Below are 22,927 nucleotides of genomic sequence, written 5' to 3'. Positions count from 1 at the left end.
CGAGTTACTCTCGCCTCCCCTCTCGCCAATTGCTAGGCGCCATCCGGCAGGTCCTTTTTTCCTGAGCCCAAATCCTCCGCTCGTCGCCGTCCTCCAATCACAGCGGCCCGCCCTCGGGAACTACTTTGCAATCGGCGAAGAGCGCAAGGAGCAGGGCGTGAGAAGACAATCTGACCTCGGGAAGTGTAGTTCAACACTCGAAGGAAATGCATTGGAGATTGCGCCAGAATTAGGGCTGCTTAAACTACAGTTCCCAGAGGCCTCCGCATCCGGGAGCCGAGCCTTTTCTTTCTAACATCACTCGCCTTTTCCGAGTCGGTTCCACGATAGAGGTGACCGGACTCCCTGAAGCTCGTTTTGCAGGTGCAGAAAAGTGTCTGCGCAGTTCCCAGTCATGGTGAGTGTGGGCCTCTGCATGCTGCCCACCTCCGACCTTCGCGCCCGTGTGTGGAGTTTCTTGCGTTTTAAGGACTGTTGGGGGAAGGCTGTGCAAGGGATTGTCCTTCGCGCCCTTTGGAAAGCCCCGACTCATCTGGGGACTGTCGCAGGGACCCGGTAATTGGGAAGGGGTTGATTTACAGCTGGGGGTTCTTAGAAGGACTTTAGAGACATCTCAGTCCTTGGAGAGGCGCGATCTCAGTCGTTCTGTATGTTGGGGGTACAGAATACGAAGCTGCGGATTTTCTCCAAAGCACGGTATAGGGGTTTGAGAAGGACGATAAGGTTTGAAATGAGAGGGGGTGTTGGACCCTAACCTCTTTTTCTCCTCTTAAGCCCACAGTGTTTTTAAGGGCTTTTGTCACAAAGCCCTTGAAAGCAGAAGGCCCTCACTGCAAAGGTAGTGCTTACCAGATGCTCGGGATTGCGATCTACGTTTTCAGGAGAAGTGTTTCCGCCATATCTAATTTCACGAAATGTTATTTAAAACCTGTTCATTGATCTCCTTTTGTCGTACCTGGACATGTTGCAGTGACGGTGCCCCTATGCAAATAATTAGTGCATTTTTTTTTTTTTTTTACTGATCTGTGTGTTAGGAATTCTAGAACCACTACTTTTAAATGTTACACAATAAAACCATCGTGTCATGAAGCTTTGGATACCAAGATATGGGTATCTTGTCTCTGCTGAAAGGGAGAAGGGAGGTTGGTGAGGGTACTGACGTAGGAATAATCAGCATGCTGTTTGAAGGTGACATTTGACATCAAACTGAGAGAAATTGCTTCAGTACTGTATTTGTAGTTGAAACTGTTTTTCCTCTGTTACTTCAAAATACTAAAATGAGTGGGGAATGTGGGAAAATATTTGAAAGAATTGGAACATTTCCAGAACCTGAAAAGACGTGTTTTCAGGGCAAGGTGATTACTTCTTCCACCTTCATAAGGGAGCCAGTGGGGACAGCTTCTAATTCTCAGTAAGTGTTAAACCTAGGTTTCCTACTTATTTTGTCAGATAACATAATTAGTCATTTAAATGATGGTTTCAGTGGTTTCTGACCTAGTAATCTTTTTTTTTTTAATTAATTTATTTATTTATGGCTGCGTTGGGTCTTCGTTGCTGTGTGTGGGCTTTCTTTAGTTGTGGCCTTACGGGCTTAGTTGCTCTGCGGCATGTGGGATCTTCCCCGACCAGGGCTCGAACCCGTGTCCCCTGCATTGGCAGGCAGATTCTTAACTGCTGTGCCACCAGGGAAGCCCCCTGACCTAGTAATCTTAGCAAGAATGCAGAGGTACTTATTATCAGAGAACCTCAGACTTAATAATTTTAAAACTGGTTGGAACCTTTTAAAAAAAAATCTTGACCATCTTAAAATTGAGTTTATTGAAACCCAAAAAGAATGTGATTTGCTCAAGGTCATACAACAGTTTGCCCCCAGGGATCTCGCATACTTTCCATTTTACCATATTGTATCATTCAGACACATATCAAGTCATTCTGAAAATTTATTTTTAGTTGCTGAGGTTCTGGATGAAGATACAAGCTCATACTGCAAATACAAACTAAACTATGTATCAGCATTTATATTACTTGATGATTTTACAATGAGAATATTGTAGTTCTAGAATTGGAAGGGAATTTGGAAATTATTTCTTCTAATCTTAAAACATAACCTGGTGAGGTCAAATGATTTTCCCAAGGTCACAGAAAGCTCCTGGGCCCCCATTCTTGCTTTGTTTTTCTACACAGTATATCAGGCCTCACCCCAGGAAGATCACTCCAGCACCAAATAATGTCCATGAGGAAGAACCTTCCTGCCATTTTGCTGAAACTGATGGCAAATTCTCACATGACTCAATCTCCCTGCCTCCTCAGGAGAGTGTGTGAACAATCACTGAGTTAGAAAAGAGCCATCTTTTGTAAGCTATTAAAATCAGGTTTTTTTCAAGGAGTCAATTCTTTCCTTGTGTCCATAGGGAATGACAAGCAAGAATAAACTGTATGAAGGAATCTGAATACTGGTTGTCTTTTATATTACAGAAATATATATAAATGAGAAAGTAAAAAAGGAACACATGGGTCTTTCTGTAGAATAACAGAAGGAACACTTAAATTCAAGCTTTACAACTGAGACTTGAACACATGCCCAAGACAGAGCCTGCATCTGCACGAAGGTCATTAGTGCCCTGCCAAGAGCAAAGACATTCCTTCCTTGGATCTTGGCAGACTGCCCAGATATCTAAGCAAAGAATAGTAACCTATCTTCACACTGTAACATTGTGAAAATGTCAGTGGGAATCTCCCACCCTCCTGCTTTTCTACTGCAACGTTGCAAAGAGCAGACAGAACCAAATAGGCACTTCTTTCCTGTTTCATCACCAGACATTTCAGACACTGGGCTTCATACTACTCTTAACAAGATGGAATCACCTACCTGTGAAAATAATTTGCTCAGTGATAGAGAAGAAGGAAACTGCTCAGGTGGAATTTGTGCCTGTTCATTAGTTGCCCACAACCCCTTCACTAGGGACTGTGGTACTTTGAACCCATTTTTTTAGTAGCTAAAATAAATGCCTAAAATTGACTATTCTTTTCTAAGCATCTACCTGACTTTCTGGGAGGTTAAGCTTTACAGATAGTAATGTTTACTTTTCCCCTCATTGCTTATGGTAGCTTGCTTTCATTGAAGTAGCATGTGTTTATGCTTTTCTTAACTCTAACTTTCCTTCATTCAACAAATCCTTGTTGAATGCTATATGGGAGTGCAAATTTGAGTCAGAGGCAGACTGTTCTCCCGGAAGTTTCACAGTCTAGTGGAGAGTGACAGACTCAGGCTACAAGAGTCCTTAGAGGAAAAACCTGAGACCTATAATTATAGTGCTTGCTACATACTGTTTTTACTGCTTTGTATGTTAACTCTCTCAATCCTTACGACTACCTTATTTGTCAGGTAGCTGCTATTATTATCTCCATTTTACTTTGGAGAAAGAATACAGTAACTTGCCTAAGAACATACAGCTGAGTTGAGGAATCAGGATTTGAACCAGAAAGTGTGGCTCTAGAGGCCATCTCTAACTGTCACACTCTACTGCCTCTCTAGCCCCCTGTTTTAAAAAAATTGGCTTATCCTCTTGTTTCTTGCATATGGTTCACTAATGGAGTCTCTGGCCTAAAATAGTACACGTTATGTAATAAAAGAAAACTTTCATTAGAACTACTGACATAAATAATTTTGCTAACCATAGCTGGAACTATTGTCATTATTTCCAGCCTTCTCAATGCAAGTATATATGAATAAAACATTTTTTTAAAGCATGTTGGGTTTGCTTCCAAACAATTCTTTTACATTTCCAAGGTTTTGATAGTAATTTTACAAGATCCAGCAAATATTTCAGCTTTAGCAAATGTTTGAGCTCTAACTACATGCCAGGCATTGTTCTAGGCAGCTGGGATACAACAGTAAATAAAGTAGACAAAGCCCCTGTCCTTCAAGAGCTTGCATTCTAAAGAGGGAGGAGGAATCATTTCTTCCTCTATTTCTTTTTCCTCACCTGCTATACTTCAAGGAAAGAGGGGAGAATGTCAGAATTTAAAACATGTAAAGACCATGTGATAGAAAATAAATATATACAATAACAGTGTTCTTTATAAACCTAAAGTCTATTTGGGAACATAAATATGTATTGTATTAAAACTGGATTATTGGGGGAATTATTGTATTTTGTATATTTAGAGATATTAAAGCATAAGGGGAAGTTGGTGAAGAGTATGGACAAGAGACCCAGAAGGTCAGGAAGAAACTCTCCATAGTTTTTTCCCTTTTTCTCCACTCTCACCCTGGTCACCTCTCTGAAGAAGAAACACATACATAGTCTGCTGTGTTCAGATGCATTTCTCTACAACAGTTGACACTTGCCTGAGACTTTTCTTCCTCTGAATTCTATGGGTACCAGATTGCTAAGTGCTGCTGACCTCCAGAGGTTAGGGTTTGAAGGTTAGAAGGAACCTTCAGGTCATAGTCTCCTATCCTAGAAGCATGACCCCTCTCTAAGAGGGAATTCTAAATATAAAGAAATCTAATCCTCTATCCCCAGTCACTTCAGCCACTTCTCTAGTGTGGGTAACTATAGAGGTGACACAGAGTGGAAGTACATTTACCCAGTATTGTCAGAGAAAGGAACAATTCCCTTGATTGAATTTTTCCATCTAATTAAACTTACCCATTAAGTTTCCAGGCATTTTTGTTCAGCTCTTTTTAATAGAAATATTTCTATCTTTTTAATTCTCTGAGCTTAATTTAACTTATTTTTAATGACTCAGGGTCATCACTTTGAATTAGTTATATATATTTTTTGTCCATATGTTCATATTTTATTCAGGGTCTGTAAGATGACTTCCATCTATTATAACTAATACGTTCTTTGTACTTTTTCCCCTTCCTCCCCTTTAATATTAATTTTCCCTTAAAATCAGGTTGTCAACTGTTACCACATGTTGCTACTGTTATTTATTAATTAATGCTAAAATTTTTTACAATCCAGATATTAACATTTTTTCATTTTTCTTTCTTCTTAAATAAATATAAGCTTATTTTTTCTTCCTCCAAGTAGTTAAGTTGAATCACGATTAATAGTTTTATAAAAACTTTCTGGCTCCTTCTAAATGGAAATTTGTAACCGCTATTATTCCTCTTCCTGGTGTGAAGGATTCTTTTCAGCAGAAGGGAGTGGGGGATTTGCATAAGAGGATTTGTAAGGTTCTAGTGGCCACCAGGGTTTGTATCCTCACATAATGCACATCAACATCGTTAGGCCTATTTTAGTGGTAAAATATCCTAAAAAAGATGGATAAGATTTTGTAAGTAAATCCAAGACAGCAGGGAGAGTTAAATAACACCACATAAATATGCAGCCAAAGGACACATGTTCCAGAAGTTGCTTAGTTGCTTTGTGCATGCTGTGTTTACTGGGACAAGTCTGGGATAAACGTCTTCTACTAAGCCAGATGCGAAGAGTCTTTAAAATTTTACATTAGCTTTTAAAGTATGTGGTTGTCTTATTATAGAGAAAATTCTGAATATCTTTAGGGTAAAATAGTGTTTTTTAATAAGGTGTTAATGGGTCTCTTTCATTACAGTCTGAACCAATCCGAGTCCTTGTGACTGGAGCAGCTGGTCAAATTGCTTATTCACTGCTATACAGTATTGGAAATGGATCTGTCTTCGGTAAAGACCAGGTAGGGGCAAGTGTCTGTAAATCTTAAGTAAAAGTAAGAACATTTTCAATGAAACCCTGTATTTAGTTGCAAAGAAATGTTTAAATGGTAAAGGAATGGATAATCCCAACGAATGTATTAGGCACATGGCTATAAGTGGAATCTGGTAGCTTATTTATATGCACCTCTCTGGGCATTGAAAATGCTTTGCAAATTAGAACTATTCCTCCTACTGTTCAGTTGACTTGGTGCAGCCAGCAGGTATCATAATGACAGTAACTGTTAGGGAGAGTCACGTGGGAGAGAAAGTTGCTGAATCAGCACTTTCTTGTTCATAAATGGTCTTAAGACCCAAAAGAGTTGGACAGGCACATAGGCTTCCCAGTTTGAAGCAGGCACCCCCTATTCCAGCAGGTCTGATTAATGTACACTAAAATCCTTTCATACAGTATTCATTTATCCATTCTCTTCACCCATGGATATCAAGTTCTTCCTTCATGCCAGATACTGTGCTTAGCTCTCTGTGAACTGAAATTAGATATACAGCCATCAACAAAAAGAGCAAGGTGTGGCATGTCACTTCAATTTGATATTTCTTCCATGTACTCCTTTAAAATTCAGTAATGGTGATTCCTCTTACTGTGTTTAGCAAACCATTGCTGGTTTTATAGCATTCCTATTTAAAGGACACCTGATGTTAGACACCTGACTTCCTAAAATAATTATGACTAATTAATGGGAATTATACACATACACACACCAATTAGCAAAAACTCTGTGAAAGGACTTTTTCTGTGACTAAGTGACATAACCTACACTGACAGATGCTGTCCTTGCTATTTATTTGGCAGCCTATCATTCTCGTGCTGTTGGATATTACTCCCATGATGGGTGTCCTGGATGGTGTCCTGATGGAGCTGCAAGACTGTGCCCTTCCCCTCCTGAAAGGTGAGTTGGGGAGTGGAGGAGAAAGGGATTTTATAGTATTTTACATCTTAAAAAAACAGATTTTAGAGTTTTGTTAACTGGCCTCTCAGTTAGAAATTATTTCATTAAAAGTTTTTGTTTTTTGAACTACAACTACTTGTTAAGATATATACCAAGAATAAATAAGGGTAAAAGTGTGAAATAACCTGTATAATATAAAAGATTATACTTTTTTCCCAACATGCCTATATGTAATTTATTTTACCAATTAAGTATAATATTGCACAAGGGTTATCCACCTGAGATTGTCCACACTGTTATTATTTAAATTCTATTTAAATAGTAATAGTAGTGTCCTGTAATGGAGAACTTTTTCAACTCTAAATGATGTTTTCCAGAACCATATGCTGCTTGGGGACTAGAAATTGGTTGGTCCCCATATATAGTCCCACCCCATCTGCCAGTTGTTAGGTTAAGATATAATATAAATTGTTCTAATCTTATACTACATGGCCTAAAGCCATGGTTTGAGAAAGAGTTCTGCTAAGAGCCTTTGAGACTCAATGAACAAGTAACAAATGTAAGACAGAAATCCTAAATTTGGTTGAAAGGTCCATTAAAATATTAGGTCAGGTTGTAAACTAATTTGAATATTTTTCTTTAGCTATACCTTCATCATCTTTTTTGGGGGGAGGGAGAGTAAAGATTAATTAATAATACTCTCAAAGAGGATTGCACAAATCAAAAATGTAAACACGCCCAAGAGAAACAATGCTCAGAATTCATATATCTGTTCAATAAACATTTAGTAGAAGGGGTACTCTGCCATCTCAATCATTTGGTTGCTTAGTTATGTAAGAGAATGCATTACCCTGTCCAAGCTATTCTGCTGGCTCCCTTTCCTCACGCACTGTTTCCAAATCAACCTCCTCTGTTGCTTTTTCCATTTTTATTCCCTTCTCTACAGAGTTCTCTCTGCTCTCTCTAGTGGGCCCAGGTTACAGTTGGCTTGTCCTTGGTCAGCTGTGAATATGATGGGAAGGGAAGGTTCGGCAGATAAGGGTGCATGGCTGGGAAGAAGATGGATATTTTTTCTCCAGCTGGTGCTCTTATGTATACCTATTTGGGGACTTACAGAAGCCTGACTGACACAAGTTCCTGGTCTAAAAATTTATCAGTGACAACACTGTATCCTGATTGTCTTAGTACCTTTGGGCTGCTATAACAAAAATACCATAGACTGAGTGGTTTATAAACAAAAGAAATTACTTCTTACAGTTCTGGACGCTGGGAAGTCAGAAATCAAAGAGCCAATAGATTGTGTGTCTGGTGAGAGCCCAATTCCTGGTTCACAGACAGCCATCTTCTCACTGTGTCCTCACATGGCAAAAGGGGTGAGGGAGCTCTCTGAGGCCTCTTCTATAAGGGCACTAATCCCAATTCATGAGGGCTCCCCCTCATGACCTAATCACTTCTCAAAGGGCCTACTTCCTAATACTATCACACTGGGAATTAGGTTTCAACATATGAATTTTATATGGACACAAACATTCAGTCTATAGCACATGGCCTTTTTAATACAGTCACCAAAAGAAAGCCATGATATATAGCTGACGCTTCAACAACTCAGGGCTTAGTGGTGCCAATCTTCCCTGCAGTGGAAAATCCAAGTACAATTTATAGTTGGCCCTCTGTTCACGGATCCTCTGTATCCACAGGTTCAATCAACCTCAGATTGTACAGTACTATAGTATTTACTGTGGGAAAAAAATTCACATATAACTGGTCCTGCACAGTTCAAACCTGTGTTATTCAAGGGTCAACTGTATGTTCTTCAATCAAAAAGCAGGTGGTGTATTGGACTGACACTGCAGCATAGTGGTTGAAATCTGGACCAATCTTGACTTATAGCCCCACTCCTTTTTGATAGGCAGCTAATTAATCTCTTTAAGCCTCATTGTCTTCATGTGTAAAGTGTTTAAATTTGACAAAAGAAATCTCTTAGTGTTATTCCTTGCAAAAACTTCTCAATAAGCATTGTTTTAATTTGATTGATATCTTAGAATTAAAGTAATTATAACTTAAAGGTTAGGTGAATTAGTTTCTCTTTTGTGTTATCTGTGGTAATTAATGTGAATAATTAATGTTGCCCTGAAAGTTACCTTGCATCATTATAAAAGATAAAAGCTATAGAGTTTTGAAATTAAGATAATTATTGAAATAGGAAAAGCAAAACAAATGTATTGACATTTCTGCTGATGTTATAGTTGTTGAATTAATATATTGCCTTTCTTTTTATAGGCCCCTAAAACTTTGATCAATGTGATTTGTAAAAGTAAACATTTGCTACAAAGTGAAAGAGTTACTGGGTAGATTCAGTATGAAAAAGAAAACCTCAGACTTTGGTGTTTAAGTAGCTCTGCATATTTATTGCCATGTTCACAGATGTCATCGCAACAGATAAAGAAGAGATTGCCTTCAAAGACCTGGATGTGGCCATTCTTGTGGGCTCCATGCCAAGAAGGGATGGCATGGAGAGGAAAGATTTACTCAAAGCAAATGTGAAAATCTTCAAATGCCAGGGTGCAGCCTTGGACAGATATGCCAAGAAGTCAGTTAAGGTGACCAATGCAGTCTTTTATTGGGTTTTTTATTATCAGCATTTGAAACTTCTGCTTTCAACATTTAAGTGAAAATGAAAGTATTTGCCTTTTTTTTTTCCCAGTTCTGTGCGATGGTCAGTAAATACAGATACAGAGTTTTGCTCCATTAGGCCTCCCTTTCTAGGTTTTGTTCATATAGTGTAGAAATCTGTATTCTGAGGGGCTCAAAAATATTCTGCCTATTACCATGACATGGAGATTTAATATTAGTTTGTAAACCTATAGAGAAGGCACAGAACTTTCTGGTGCCTTTTAGCTGTGTGGGACTATTTGTTCAGACATTTGGATTTGTGTTTGTGATTGTGAAGGGAGATGGCTATAAGCTGTGTCTGTTCTTAGTCACAGGAGGTAGGGGCTTCTGAACACTCACTTTTTCTCAAGTCCAGAGGAATTTCGATATGTTCGTCTCTTGAGGAGCTGAGTCAGTATGACTTCCTATTCTGTCTCTTTGTGTTCAACCTATTTATTTTGGTTTCTAAATTTGTGTTATTATTACAGTAAAGCCTCTTTTTACCAATTAAGTATCAGTTACCTAGAACTTAATTGTCGTAGCAAAAGGGCTTGCTAGTTAGAAATTTTTCTGGTTTTGATACACTTCTTCCACCCAATTCTGAATTCAAAGAAAGGTAAAAGAAAATTTTATAAGGTTTTTTAATGTTGCCATTTATAATGTTCTATCTTTTATAATACTTCATAGACATCTGAATTTTTGCTTTCTGCAGACTTTATTTCAAATAGTTAACTTTTATTTTCTGTAGTCATTAACAGAAAATAATAGAAATGAGTTGGGTAGAAATCCCCAGGTCTCTTAGTAAAAAAATTACAAGGTTGCTTGGAGTTGTAGTACTGCTTGCATAGTAATTGCCTCTTAGCCAAAAGTGTCTTTCTTGGGGGAAATATACACCGACAGTGGAGTAGTTAGGGATAGCGGAGTATCATATCTACAGCTTGCTCTCAAATAGGCCAAAAAAAAAGACTAAGGGCAGTGTGTGTGTGTGTGTGTGTGTGTGTGTGCGCGCGCGCGCGCGCGCATTTGCACGTGCACAGAAAGTGAAAGAGATGGGGCAAATTGGAGAATCTGGGTACAAGTAATGTGGGAGTTAGTCTTTGTAATATGCTTACAGCTTTTCTGTAAGTTTGATATTTCACAGTAAGTTTTTTTATCATTTTATTAAAGATTTTTAAGACTTGTAAAACATGTTCATGTATACATTTTCCTATGCTGTATTGTAATTTACGGCATCCTATACCTACCCCTTCCAAAAAAAAAAGAAAAAAGCCTGAAGTGCTTTCTCCTACAGGTTGATTCAATGGATGTGAAATGGTGGGACCTGGTATTTTAGCAACTAACCCAGTTAATTCTTAGGATTAGGCAAAACTGAGAAACACTTTTCATTCATCAGGGCAAATCATTGTCCTAAAGTAAACTTCTCAAGTAGAATTTCTTTCTTGGACTACTTTTATAAGAAGGAAAACTTTTATGATTGAATAGAACTCTGAGATAGAGCCCTAGATTACTAGTTTTTTATGGCAACTAGATAAATGCTGTCTCTGTTTTGGCAGAAAACAAAATGACTTGTGTACATAACGGTGGTTTTAGTAAATGTTTTTAGTAGTCGCACCAAATGCTAACAAGGGGGAAAAGTTATTAGAACGGAGGATAGAAACCTACTAGAAACTAGAAACTGCAATAATAACTATACATATTTAGCTTACACAAACTTGGTACGAAGGCTATGTGTTACATGTGAGTCATATTCTAAGTTGGTTTAGTTAATCAGTTATGGTCTGTAGCTCTCCTGTGCCTCGCCTACATCCTAGGTTATCGTGGTGGGAAACCCGGCCAATACCAACTGCCTGACTGCCTCCAAGTCGGCACCGTCCATCCCCAAGGAGAACTTCAGTTGCTTGACTCGTTTGGATCACAACCGAGCTAAAGCTCAGGTAAGAAAGATGCCTTTTCAAATCTTATGAATGTTCAACTTTAAACCCTTTTTCTCTCACTTTTAAAGTAGCTGAATCATAGTTTGTGCTTTTTTCTTGTTGTTTTGTTTTAGTAGGAAGCTATTCCAATTTGTTAGGACATCTTTAAATCTATCTCTTAAAGTAGCTGAACTTTGTACTTAATTTTCTCAACTATATTTCATTTCCTAACTTTAATTACATATCATTGCTAATGTCCTCTTAGTACAGTGGTTAAAAATTAGTCATAAGCATAGATAATTCATATGACGGCACACAAATTATTTTTGTCAGATGTATAGGAGATTATAATAGAAAAACTTGAGCTTTGTGTATTATATGTGGTTCTGCTTTTTTCCCTACTGCTAAGCATGCGAGCTTGATTTTAATTTTATATTTAATTTCATTTTCATTTTTATATCCTCATACTCTACATGTTTCCATAAAATTTCTTAGTTTTCACTACCTAGTAGCTAAATTTCAATTGTTATCCAGTTTCCTTATCCCTTGGAGCCTTAGATAAATATGCTAAGCAGTCAGTGACCAGGGTATTAACAATAGCTTTTTTTTAATTAGAGGCCATGCCACTCATCTGTGCTAGTTTCCTAGGCTTTCTCAGATCTAGACAATCCCAGTGCCCTTAGATGTCATGACAAAGTTCTAGTTCTTGGACATAACCTCTTTCCTTTTCCCTAGCGCCTTTCTGGCCATCCTCCTTATCCATAGCTCATCTTCTAGATAGGTCTATGAATTTAGTTCTTTTTCTTCTAGAGAAGACAACATTATTGAGTTTCAAGAAAACTATTTTTACCAAATGATGGTGTGAGGTCTAAGTTGAAAAACTGTTACCAGATTCAGTGGGTCCATCACTTGGGGTGCATCGCCAATGATCATACCAAGTACTTTCAGTCAAAGCAGAAGTGTTTATTCCTTGTGACAAGTAAGGAAACAGGTAGATAGCTCTCAAAGCACTGTCTTTCCAAATAGCCAGATCAGGGACATTTTAAGCTAAGGGTACATGTATATTCATGAAAGGGTGAGTGTAATCTTCAATGTAAAGGTGGAGTTCTAGATGTACTTGTGCAGTACAACAACATGCTCAAACATACATGCCTTGCATGTTCAAAAATGACAGAAATTCCAGCCCTTGGGGTGGAGATTTTAGCATTAAAATGAGGCAAAGGTCACCCTAGGTTGACAAAATCCAGGTGCCTAGTTGAGTGAAATCACAGGGGTCAGCAAAGGCTCATTCCTTGGGCTCCAGTTAATCTGGTGCCTGAGTGCTTGAGGGGTTTTGGACACTGCAAAACAGCTCAAGAATGTGTATCAGGCTGATCTTTACCTTCCAAATAGGACAGAACAGGGAGTCTTTATAACTGATTTGTTATCTTTGCTGTGGTTACTTCTCATGCCTAATAACAGTTGTTTGTTCTTGCATTCTTTGTTCTTTCTAAAATCATTAATTACTGAGACCTATTCTTTGTTTCCACATTGAAGACCTAGGAGGTCATAGTTCACCTTTCTCCCAATCTCCTTAGAACAGAAGGGTTCTGAAATTCACACTCTATTTCTTAACCTAAGCTTGTCTAGTGCATGTTACAGTTTCTCTTATTGCCCAGTATTCTACTCCTGCAAGACATGACATCCTCTAGTTTAACCCCATACCCTCCTTATTACTGTCTGGCTAACAAAACCACTGCTTTAAACTAAGAGCTTTCAGCTCTGGAGGGCCCAGTGAAGGAGAAAAGTATTTACATTTAAGTTTCTACACTAAGCTGAATGCTTTATATCTGACTTGTCATTTACTTCTCATAGTAGCCATATGAGATATCTGTTATTATTACTGTTTTACAGATAAGAAATGTGAAGCCCAGAAAGGTCAGGGAACCTGCTCAAAGTCACACAGCTAGTAAATGACGGAGTCAGTAAAAGGGTCTGCCTGACTCCAGACCCTCATGTGTGTTCTTACAAAATGGGATCAAGTGACCTAATCCATTCACTAGCTCTGTGACCCTGAGAAAGTAAATTCAAGCTATAAAATGGGATAATAATTGAATCTACCTCAGATGGTAGTTATGTGAACTAACTGAGATAAGATCTATGTTAAGACCTTATCCTGGTGCCTGTCACATAGTAAAAACTCAGTAAAGGTTGGCTGCTCTAGTTATTATTGATAATGATGATGATGATTAAGAGAGATATAACCAAGGTTTGAGAAGAGTCACACCTCAGAAATCTCTCAGTTAATTTAGAAGGTCTTTGGATAACAAGCTTAAATTGCAAATATTTCCTGAGAGGCTTTGGGCTGTGAGCTGTGTCTTTTTCCTTGTTATTTAGCCAGTGTCCAGGGGCTGGGAAGAAATGGGAGTTTGTTGAATGCCTGGAGGCAGGAGATTGGGATACTGTAGAACAGTTATGAAGGAAAAGATGATCATCATAGTTGTTGCATCTGTGGACTCTGGATTACCAGATGGCAATTCACTTAGTTACAACAGGAAAAAAGAGGTAAAATGATGACACCGACAAATTTCCATTTTTGCTGTTTGACCTGAGGCCTTGGTGGAGGCAGGCATTGGAAAATTCTGCTTCCAGAAGTACAGCTAAATAATACTTTGTCCCAGTGCCTGCAACAGTTTTCCTTGCAGGGTGAAAGTCTGAGTGAGGAAAGAAGGAGCCATCTCATCGTACTTTGACTTTGGCACGTGTTCCAGCATGCCAGTCTGGTACAGTGAATGCTGTTAGAAGTTTCCTCCTCCTATAGAGGCTATTAATCCAGTGAGAAAAGTAACAAACCAAAGATTAATTTTTCTTACATGAATGGATACTAGTCTTACATAATTTATTTTGGAAATCAGAGCTCCTAGCTACCTAGTGACTGTTTATCACCTGCAGAAATCCCCTGTGTATTTGCAGACCAGAGCTACGTATGTTGTCTGCTGACCAGGTAATTTGGCAATGAAACCAGTTTGGTGGTATCAGAGATAAGAAAATTACTAGAGCTGGAGAATGAATTAAAAACTGTTTAACAGATCTGTGTGACAGACGTGAAAGTGTCTGAAGGAGCAAAGAACTGCTAGCCTGGGTACATGGTTGTTTAGACTAGCTCTGACATGCATGATATTCTCAGAAACTCTGAGTGCAAAGTACTGGCCTTTGCTATCCAGACAGAAGTGGGTTAGCTCAGGAGATCTAAAGAATAAGAGGACGTGGCCAATAGGACACAGCAAGTAAGGGAAGCCTCCTGTAGGGAGGATAGACCTGCAGGCAGTTTGTCCTCACCCTACTTTGGAGCAGCTGAAACTGACATTCAGCAGAGTTATGGTTTCTAAGTTTTTGATAATATACATCTTGGCTCACTTACCCCAGTATAAATATTCCTTTTTCTCAATGATGCCAGCTAAATATAAGTGAGGACAGTTCTTTGCAAGTCCTTTCAGGTCATGGCACACACAGAAAATGGTACTCATTGCACAGCACACCACTCTACCCCAACCACTAAGCAGATCAGTAGCTGGGTACCCCAGAAACCAACCATCCAAATAATTTGTGAAGACTGATATGGTAGTTAATAGTCCTAATACTTGCAGAACTCTAAATGAAGCAGGGCTTAGATCAGAAGTGATTTTAAATGTCAGGAACAAAGAATTTTAAGTTATTTTTAAAATCTATTTGAGGACTTAAGAAATGAGTCTCGACTTACTTTAAGGGTCAGTGAAAGTAAGCACAACTTGCTTCTTACTTGACTGAATAAATTACCGTGAAGATGAGTCAAGGCATTGCAAACATTTTAGGTAATGGCTTTTTTAATCTTCATTCCTTTTGGTTGGTTGGTTGTCATTTTATTTTTTACTCTTTAATTTGGAATAATTATAGACTTAGAAGAAGTTGCTGAAATAGTACAGAGAATTCCATGTACCCATCACCCACTTCCCCCAGTGGTGACATCTTACATAACTATAGAGTATTATGAAAACTAGGAAATTGACTAAACTACACACAACACTGTTAACTAGCTTTACTCAGATTTCTGCAGTTTTTGTGTCTTTATCGATGATCCTATGACATTTAATCATATATATAGATTACTATAACCACCATAGTTTCAAGAAACAGAACTGTACCATCACCCACAAAAGAAGTCCTATTCATGTTGCCTCTTCATAGTTACACACTCCCTCTCCTTTCCTAAACTCTGACAACCATTTGTCTGTTCTCCAACTCTGTACTTTGGTCATTTCGAGAATGTTTTAAAAATAGAATTGTGCAGTAAGTAACCTTTTGACACTGTGGGGTTTTTTTTCCCACTGAGTTTAATGCCTTTAATATCCATCCAAGTTGTTAACATGTATCAGTAGTTCATTCCTTTTTATTGTTATTCCATTTATTTATTTAATTGTATGAATGTACCACAGTTGGTGTTGGAGGACAGAGGGAACAAAAAGTGCCCACCAAACTGAGAAGGTATTTTTGAGACCTTAAAATGAGGCAGGCAGCTCCATATAACCAATGGATCAGTTTACTATAGGGTGACTTACTCATAGGGTGGGATCAGGATCAGGTGGACAGTGATCCAGAAGCATTTGCAGCTGCACTTCATACCGCAGAGGGACCACGGGGACGATTCTATAGGGTATGGGGGTAGGTGCTTTGAAACAGGACATGCATTTCTAAGTTAAGATTTATGAATGGATAACTAGTCTCGTGGGCGCCAGGAATATGTCAAGGAAGGTTTTCATCATTGTTTGGGGACCAGCAGAGCATAGAGGCTACCTGGTCCTAATGTTTATTGAACAGTATCTATTAACTACAAAGCCCTTGATGTGATTCACTTCACAAGTCAGTTTTAAAGGATAGAAGAGACTGTAAGGGCCTGAGATGGTGTCAGTTATGCTAATAGTCATACTTTGTTTAACCATTCTTGAAGGACTTTTGAGCTGTTTCCAGTTTGGGGCTATTGGTATCCTTGTTTTTAAAATTTCTTTAAAATATCAGAGTGTATTCCCTTTGCTGTATGGTGAATACACAACCAGAGCTTTGATGCAGTGCTGCTGTTATTTATGTGTGCAAAAGCTGTGGATTCTGGTACAACTATTTTTTTCTCTCATTCTTACTTTAACATAAAGGAAAGAAAAGTCACTCACAATGTCACCCTAATACATCAGCTTTTTAAAATTTTTTTCCAAAACCTCTTCTAGATCATTATAAATTCTGCTATCTAATTAGGAACAAATTACAGGCCTACATTAGAGATATTGTGGGCTTGGTTCCAGACTACTGCAATAAAGCAAATATCAGAATAAAGCAAGTCAATGAATTTTTTGGTTTCCCAGTGCATATAACAGTTGTATTTGTACTGTAGTCTATTAAGTATGCAATAGCATTATGTCTAAAAAATATATACATACCTTAATTTTAAAAGGCTTTATTGCTAAAAGAAAAACAAATGCTAACCATCATCTGAGCCTTCAGCAAGTCCTAATCTTTTTGCTGACCTGGCGGGGGGTCTTGCCTCCATGGTGATGCTGTTGACTGATCAGGGTGGTGGTTGCTGAAGGCTGGGGTGCCTGTGGCAATTTCTTAAAATAAGACCACAGTGAAGTTCACCATATTGATCGACTCTTCCTTTCACAAATGATTTCTCTGTAGCATACAATGCTGTGTGACAGCATCTTACCCAGAGTAGAACTAATTTCAAAATTGGGAGTTAAACCCCTCAAACCCTGCCACTGCTTTATCAACTAAGTTTATATAATATTCTAAATCCTTTCTTGTCATTTCAACAATCTTCACGGCATCTTCACTGGGAGTAGTTTCCATCTCAAGAAACTACTTTCTTCACTCATCGTAAGAAGCAACTCCTCATGCATTAAAGTTTTATCATGAGATTGCAGCAATTCAGTCCCATATTCAAGCTCCACTTCTAGTTCTAGTTCTCTTGCTATTTCCACCATATCTGCAGTTACTTCCTCCAATGGATGTTGGCAGTTTGCCCTCTTCCCAGGAATCACAGATGTTCTTAATGGCATCTCAAATGATGAATCCTTTCCAGAAGGTTTTCAATTGACTTTGCCCAGATCCATAAGAGGAATCACTATCTCTGGAAGCTATAGCTTTATGCAGTGTATTTCTTAAATCATAAGACTTGAAAGTCAAAATGAGTCCTTGGTCCATGGGCTGAAGAATGGATGTGTTAGCAGGCACATTATCCACCAGAGCTCTTGGTGACCAGGTGCATGGTCAATGAGCAGTAATATTTTGAAGGGAATGTTTGTTTCTGAGCACTGTTGACTGAGTCAACAGTGAATATTTCAACAGGTTTAAAATATTCAGCAAACCATGTTGTCAACAGATATGGTGTCATCCAGGGTTTGTTGTGCCATTGATGGAACTCAGGCAGAGTAGATTTAGCAGAATTCTTAACGGCCCTAGAATTCTCAGAATGGTAAGTGAGCCTTGGCTTCAGCTAAAAGTCACCAGCTGCATTAGCCCCTAACAAGAGAGTCAGCCTGTCCTTTGAAGCTTTGAAGCCTTGAAGCCAGGCATTGACTTCTCCCCCATAGCTCTGAAGATCCTAGATGACATCTTCTTCCAACAGAAGGCTGTTCATCTACATTGAAAATCTGTTACTTGGTGTAGCCACCTTCATTAATTATCTTAGCTAGATCTTCTGCATAACTTGCTGCAGCCTCTATATCAGCACTTGCTGCTTCACCTTGCTCTTTTATGTTGTGAAGACAGTATCTCTCCTTAAACCTCATGAACCAACCTCTGCTGGCTTCAAACTTTTCTTCTGTAGCTTCCTCACCTCTCTCAACCTTCACAGAATTGAAGGGAGTTAGAGTCTTGCTCTGGATTAGGCTTTGGCTTAAGGGAATGTTGTGGCTGGTTTGATCATTGTGGCTGGTTTGATCGTCTATCCGGACCATTAAAACTTTCTCCATATCAGCAATAAGGCTGTTTCACTTTCTTATCATTCGTGTGTTCACTGGAGTAGCACTTTTTATTTCTTTTAAGAACTTTTCCTTTGCATTCACAACTTGGCTGTTTGGCCTAGCTTTCAGCTTATCTTGCTTTCGGCCTTCCTCACTAAACTTAATTATTTCTAGCTTTTGATTTAAAGTGAGGGATGTGCAACTCTTCCATTCATTTGAAGACTTAGAGGCCACTGTCGGGTTGTTAATTGGCCTAAATTTAGTATTGTTTGTGTCTCAGGGAATAGGGAGACTCAAAGGAGAGGGAGAAAGAAAGGGGAACAGCTAGACGGTGGAGCCGTCAGAACACACACAACGTTTATTGATAAGTTCACTGTTATATGTGAGCAGGGTTCATGGCACCCCAAAACAATTACAATAGTAACATCAAGGGTCATTGATCATAGATCACCATAACAAATATAATAATAATGAAAAAGTTTGAAATACTGTGAAAATTACCAAAATGTGACACAGAGACATGAAGTGAGCAAATGCTGTTGGAAAAGTGGTGCTGGTAGACTTGCTCAACACAAGGTTGCCACAAACCTTCAATTTGCAAAAACACAGTATCTGTGAAGTGCAATAAAGTGAAGCACAGTAAGAGGAGGTATGCCTGTATACATCCAACTAACCATAATTTCTTTTCCTCACATTACCTTATCAAGTGATTAACAAAGTAAGCAAGCTGATTTTATTTAGATCTTTCAAAACATAACTTTAACCCTTCTGGTACCACTGTACTATAAAACATAATTGATGTTCATGTGACTACAAGGCATGCAGGATCCTGAAGTGCTTTCTGAACCTACAGCTAGAGATTGTTACTTCTGTTACAATTTTAGTATTATATATATTTTATATTTAAACTTTTTTTTTTTTTTGGCGGTACGCGGGCCTCTCGCTGCGGTGGCCTCTCCCGTTGCAGAGCACAGGCTCCGGACGCGCAGGCTCAGCAGCCGTGGCTCACGGGCCCAGCCCTCCACGGCATGTGGGATCTTCCCGGACCGGGGCACGAACCCATGTCCCCTGCATCGGCAGGCGGACTCTCAACCACTGCGCCACCAGGGAAGCCCCAGAGGCTTTTTATCTTAAGGACATTTGTCAAACGGGTCACAATTTGAAATTTAAAAAAAAAATTTGTCAGAGTAATATATTTGTTTTCTATTGAACTAGATTGCTCTTAAACTTGGTGTGATTTCTGATGATGTAAAGAATGTCATCATCTGGGGAAACCATTCCTCAACTCAGTATCCAGATGTCAACCATGCCAAGGTGAAACTGCAAGGAAAGGAAGTTGGTGTTTATGAAGCTCTGAAAGATGACAGCTGGCTCAAGGGAGAATTCATCACGGTGAGAAAAATCCGGGGGCTCTCTTCACAGCCAAGCATTAAGAACTCTTGAGAGACACACCACATTACTGACCTGAGTGTGTCCCCAAGGGGTGGTGGGAGGAAACTCAAGGACAGCAGGCCTTTGATGAGTGCATATTTTCTTTGGGGGTCATACTAAGGCAGTCATAATCCAATCTGATCTATTGTGTAGCAGTCAAGATTGATTGTTAAAGTGGGAAAAACTAGATACCCTCTAGTCATCCAGCTATCTTATAGAGATCTGTTTCTTTGTATGAACTGTGGTAAAACTTTCTGTGCAGGTATATAGTTTTCACTTTTCAGGAAGACTGGTGCTTCTAAGTGAAATAGGTTAGTAAGGTCAACATGGGGTAGTTGAGTGATTTTGGAGGGGACACATTAAGCTATGGTTTCAGCCTTTCACCCCAGGAATAACACTGCTGTCTCTGCCTGCCCTACCCAGACTGTGCAGCAGCGTGGTGCTGCTGTCATCAAGGCTCGAAAACTGTCCAGTGCAATGTCTGCTGCGAAAGCCATCTGTGACCACGTCAGAGACATCTGGTTTGGAACCCCAGAGGTGAGAATTCAGTGAACTGCACAGGCCACTCTTTTATTTTTGTCGTTTAATGCTATAATGTTAAAAAAAAACAAAAACACACATAGCCGTGCAGTCAGGCCAGTTAGGTTCATATTCCACCTCAGCTGCTGACTAGCTGAGTAATCTTGGGAAAGTTGCATAACCTTTCTGAGCTGTTTTATCATCTTTTACATGGCATCTAACTCACAGCATTGTAAGGGTAATGAGATGAAATATGGAAAGCACCTAGCACACATGGTAGAAGTGACTTTTTTTCCTTCTTAAAACCTATATTGGGCCTAAAACTTTTAGAGGAAAACATAGGCAGAACACCCTGTGACATAAATCACAGCAAGATCCTTTTTGACCTACCTCCTAGAGAAATGGAAATAAAAACAAAAATAAACAAATTTAAAAATTTTTTGCACAGCAAAGGAAACCATAAACAAGACGAAAAGACAACCCTCAGAATGGGAGAAAATATTTGCAAAAGAAGCAACTAACAAAGGATTAACCTCCAAAATATACAAGCAGCTCATGCAGCTCAATATCAAAAAAAACAAACAACCCAATCCAAAAATGGGTAGATGACCTAACTAGACATTTCTCCAGAGAAGATATATAGAGTGCCAACAAACACATGAAAGAATGCTCAACCTCACTAATAATTAGAGAAATGCAAATCAAAACTACAATGAGGTATCACCTCACACCAGTCAGAATGGCCATCATCAAAAAATGCTGGAAAGGGTGTGGAGAAAAGGGAACCCTCTTGCACTGTTGGTGGGAAAGTAAATTGATACAGCCACTATGGAGAACAGTAGTTAAACTAAAAAAACTATTTTTAGTTTTTTAAAAAACTAAAAATAGAACTACCATAGCATCCAGCAATCCCACTACTGGGCATATACCCTGAGAAAACCATAATTTTAAAAGAGTCATGTATCACAATGTTCATCACAGCTCTATTTACAATAGCTAGGACATGGAAGCAACCTAAGTGTCCATCAACGGATGAATGCATAAAGAAGATGTAGCACATATATACAATGGAATATTACTCAGCCATAAAAAGAAACAAAATTGAATTATTTGTACTGAGGTGGATGGACCTAGAGTCTGTCATACAGAGTGAAGTAAGTCAGAAAGAGAAAAACAAATACCATATACTAACACATATATATGGAATCTAAAAAAAAAAATGGTTCTGAAGAACCTAGGGGCAGGACAGGAATAAAGATGCAGACGTAGAGAATGGACTTGAGGACACGGGGAGGGGGAAGCGTAAGTTGGGATGAACTGAGAGAGTAACATTGACATATATACACTACCAAATGTAAAATAGATAGCTAGTGGGAAGCAGAATCCCTTAGCACCATGAGAATGTAAAACATTGTTATTTTCAGGGAGAGTTTGTTTCCATGGGCATCATCTCTGATGGTAACTCCTACGGTATTCCTGATGATCTGCTTTACTCATTCCCTGTTACAATCAAGGTAAGGTATTTTGGGTTATTTTCCTCTGTCCTCTACTGGGAAAGCAGTTGTGTGTTTTTATTAGTAATGGTATAATTTAGTCTAGAAAGTTGTTCCTTTACTAAATTAGACATTTTTCTCAGCTTTAAAATCATGTGAAGCACAACTTCAGGTCACTGAAATGTTGAAATTAATCTGGAAGGCAAGTTGCAACTCTCCCCACTAGACACATTTTGTTATATTATGCTTCTAATATTGGATATCTACAAATATTCTATTACTTCTAAATGAAGCAATGGTTCTAAGTATTGTTGCTCTGTATTATAACTGTACTAAAGTCAGTCTTTTTTATGTTTGCTGATTAAAGACTCGTTTAAAGATTTTTTTCTAGATTCAATGAGTTTCAGATTCAAGTGTTGTTTTCATCAGAATTATCTGTTAAGATCTGGATTTTGATTTGCTTCTTTAGAATCACACTTTAAAACATACTTCTCTAGATTAAGTTCAAACTAAGTTGTTGCTTGCTGGAACATCAATTCTAGTTTAATGATAAATCTCTTGAGACTTCCCTGGTGGTTCAGTGGTTAAGACATCACCTTCCAGTGCAGGGGGTGTGGATTGGATCCCTGCTCGGGGAGCTAAGATCCCACATGCCTCACGACCATAAAACCAAAGCATAAAATAGAAGCAATATTGTAACAAATTCAATAAAGACTTTAAAAGTGGTCCACATCAAAAAAATCTTAAAAAAAAATTATAAATCTCTTATTTGCAATTATTTTCAAACAGGATAAGACCTGGAAGGTTGTTGAAGGTCTCCCTATTAATGATTTCTCACGTGAGAAGATGGATCTTACTGCAAAGGAACTGGCAGAAGAAAAAGAAACTGCATTTGAATTTCTTGCCTCTGCCTGACTAGACAATCATTTCCATGTTACTAAGTGTCCCAAAGCTGAAGAATCTAAATGTCGTCTTTGATTCTAGCACCAAATAAAATAATGCTATACTTAAATTACTTGTGGAAAAACAACACACTTTAAAGATTGTGTGCTTCCTGGTACAGATTTGTGACAGTTCATCATCATGCTGTTAGTGCTGCATTCTAAAATAAACATATTCAAATGAAGATGATTCAGACTCTAATTTCTAGATAATATTTTGTTTCTATTCAGAAAACAATCTTGCGTGTTTCCCAGCTTGCCTAAGGGGTTATGATTTAAAAAAAAAAACACAGAGAAAGTAAAGATAGAAAAGATAGAAAATGTTACAAGGTAAAACATAATTCTCTCATATTTAAATAGGATAGGAAAATCCACCTCGTGAATCAGTCTACTCCGGAATATAATTTTAA

The 22,927-nt window shown here is 38.5% G+C and overlaps 2 protein-coding genes across 2 annotated transcripts in view; one reads left to right on the top strand and one right to left on the bottom strand.

Annotated features, from left to right (window-relative positions):
* Positions 1 to 43, bottom strand: part of WDPCP (WD repeat containing planar cell polarity effector) — a 254,644-nt gene extending 254,601 nt beyond the window's left edge. The window contains exon 1 of the mRNA XM_060168956.1: positions 9 to 43. Coding sequence (XP_060024939.1) covers positions 9 to 43 — 35 coding nt within the window. The remainder of the gene's footprint in view (positions 1 to 8) is intronic.
* Positions 44 to 259: 216 nt separating this feature from the next.
* Positions 260 to 22,702, top strand: MDH1 (malate dehydrogenase 1). The gene is made up of 9 exons (XM_060169326.1): positions 260 to 397; positions 5,572 to 5,670; positions 6,501 to 6,597; positions 9,022 to 9,197; positions 11,061 to 11,183; positions 19,349 to 19,525; positions 19,988 to 20,101; positions 21,508 to 21,597; positions 22,366 to 22,702. The coding sequence occupies exons 1-9, from the start codon at positions 395 to 397 to the stop codon at positions 22,489 to 22,491; spliced, it is 1,005 nt and encodes a 334-aa protein (XP_060025309.1). The 5' UTR covers positions 260 to 394; the 3' UTR covers positions 22,492 to 22,702.
* Positions 22,703 to 22,927: the final 225 nt, after the last annotated feature.

Source organism: Lagenorhynchus albirostris, chromosome 13 (assembly GCF_949774975.1).
Source record: "Lagenorhynchus albirostris chromosome 13, mLagAlb1.1, whole genome shotgun sequence".
Lineage (NCBI taxonomy): Eukaryota > Metazoa > Chordata > Mammalia > Artiodactyla > Delphinidae > Lagenorhynchus > Lagenorhynchus albirostris.
The sequence above is the reverse complement of the archived record's forward strand: the minus strand, read 5'-3'. Positions and strand labels throughout refer to the sequence as shown.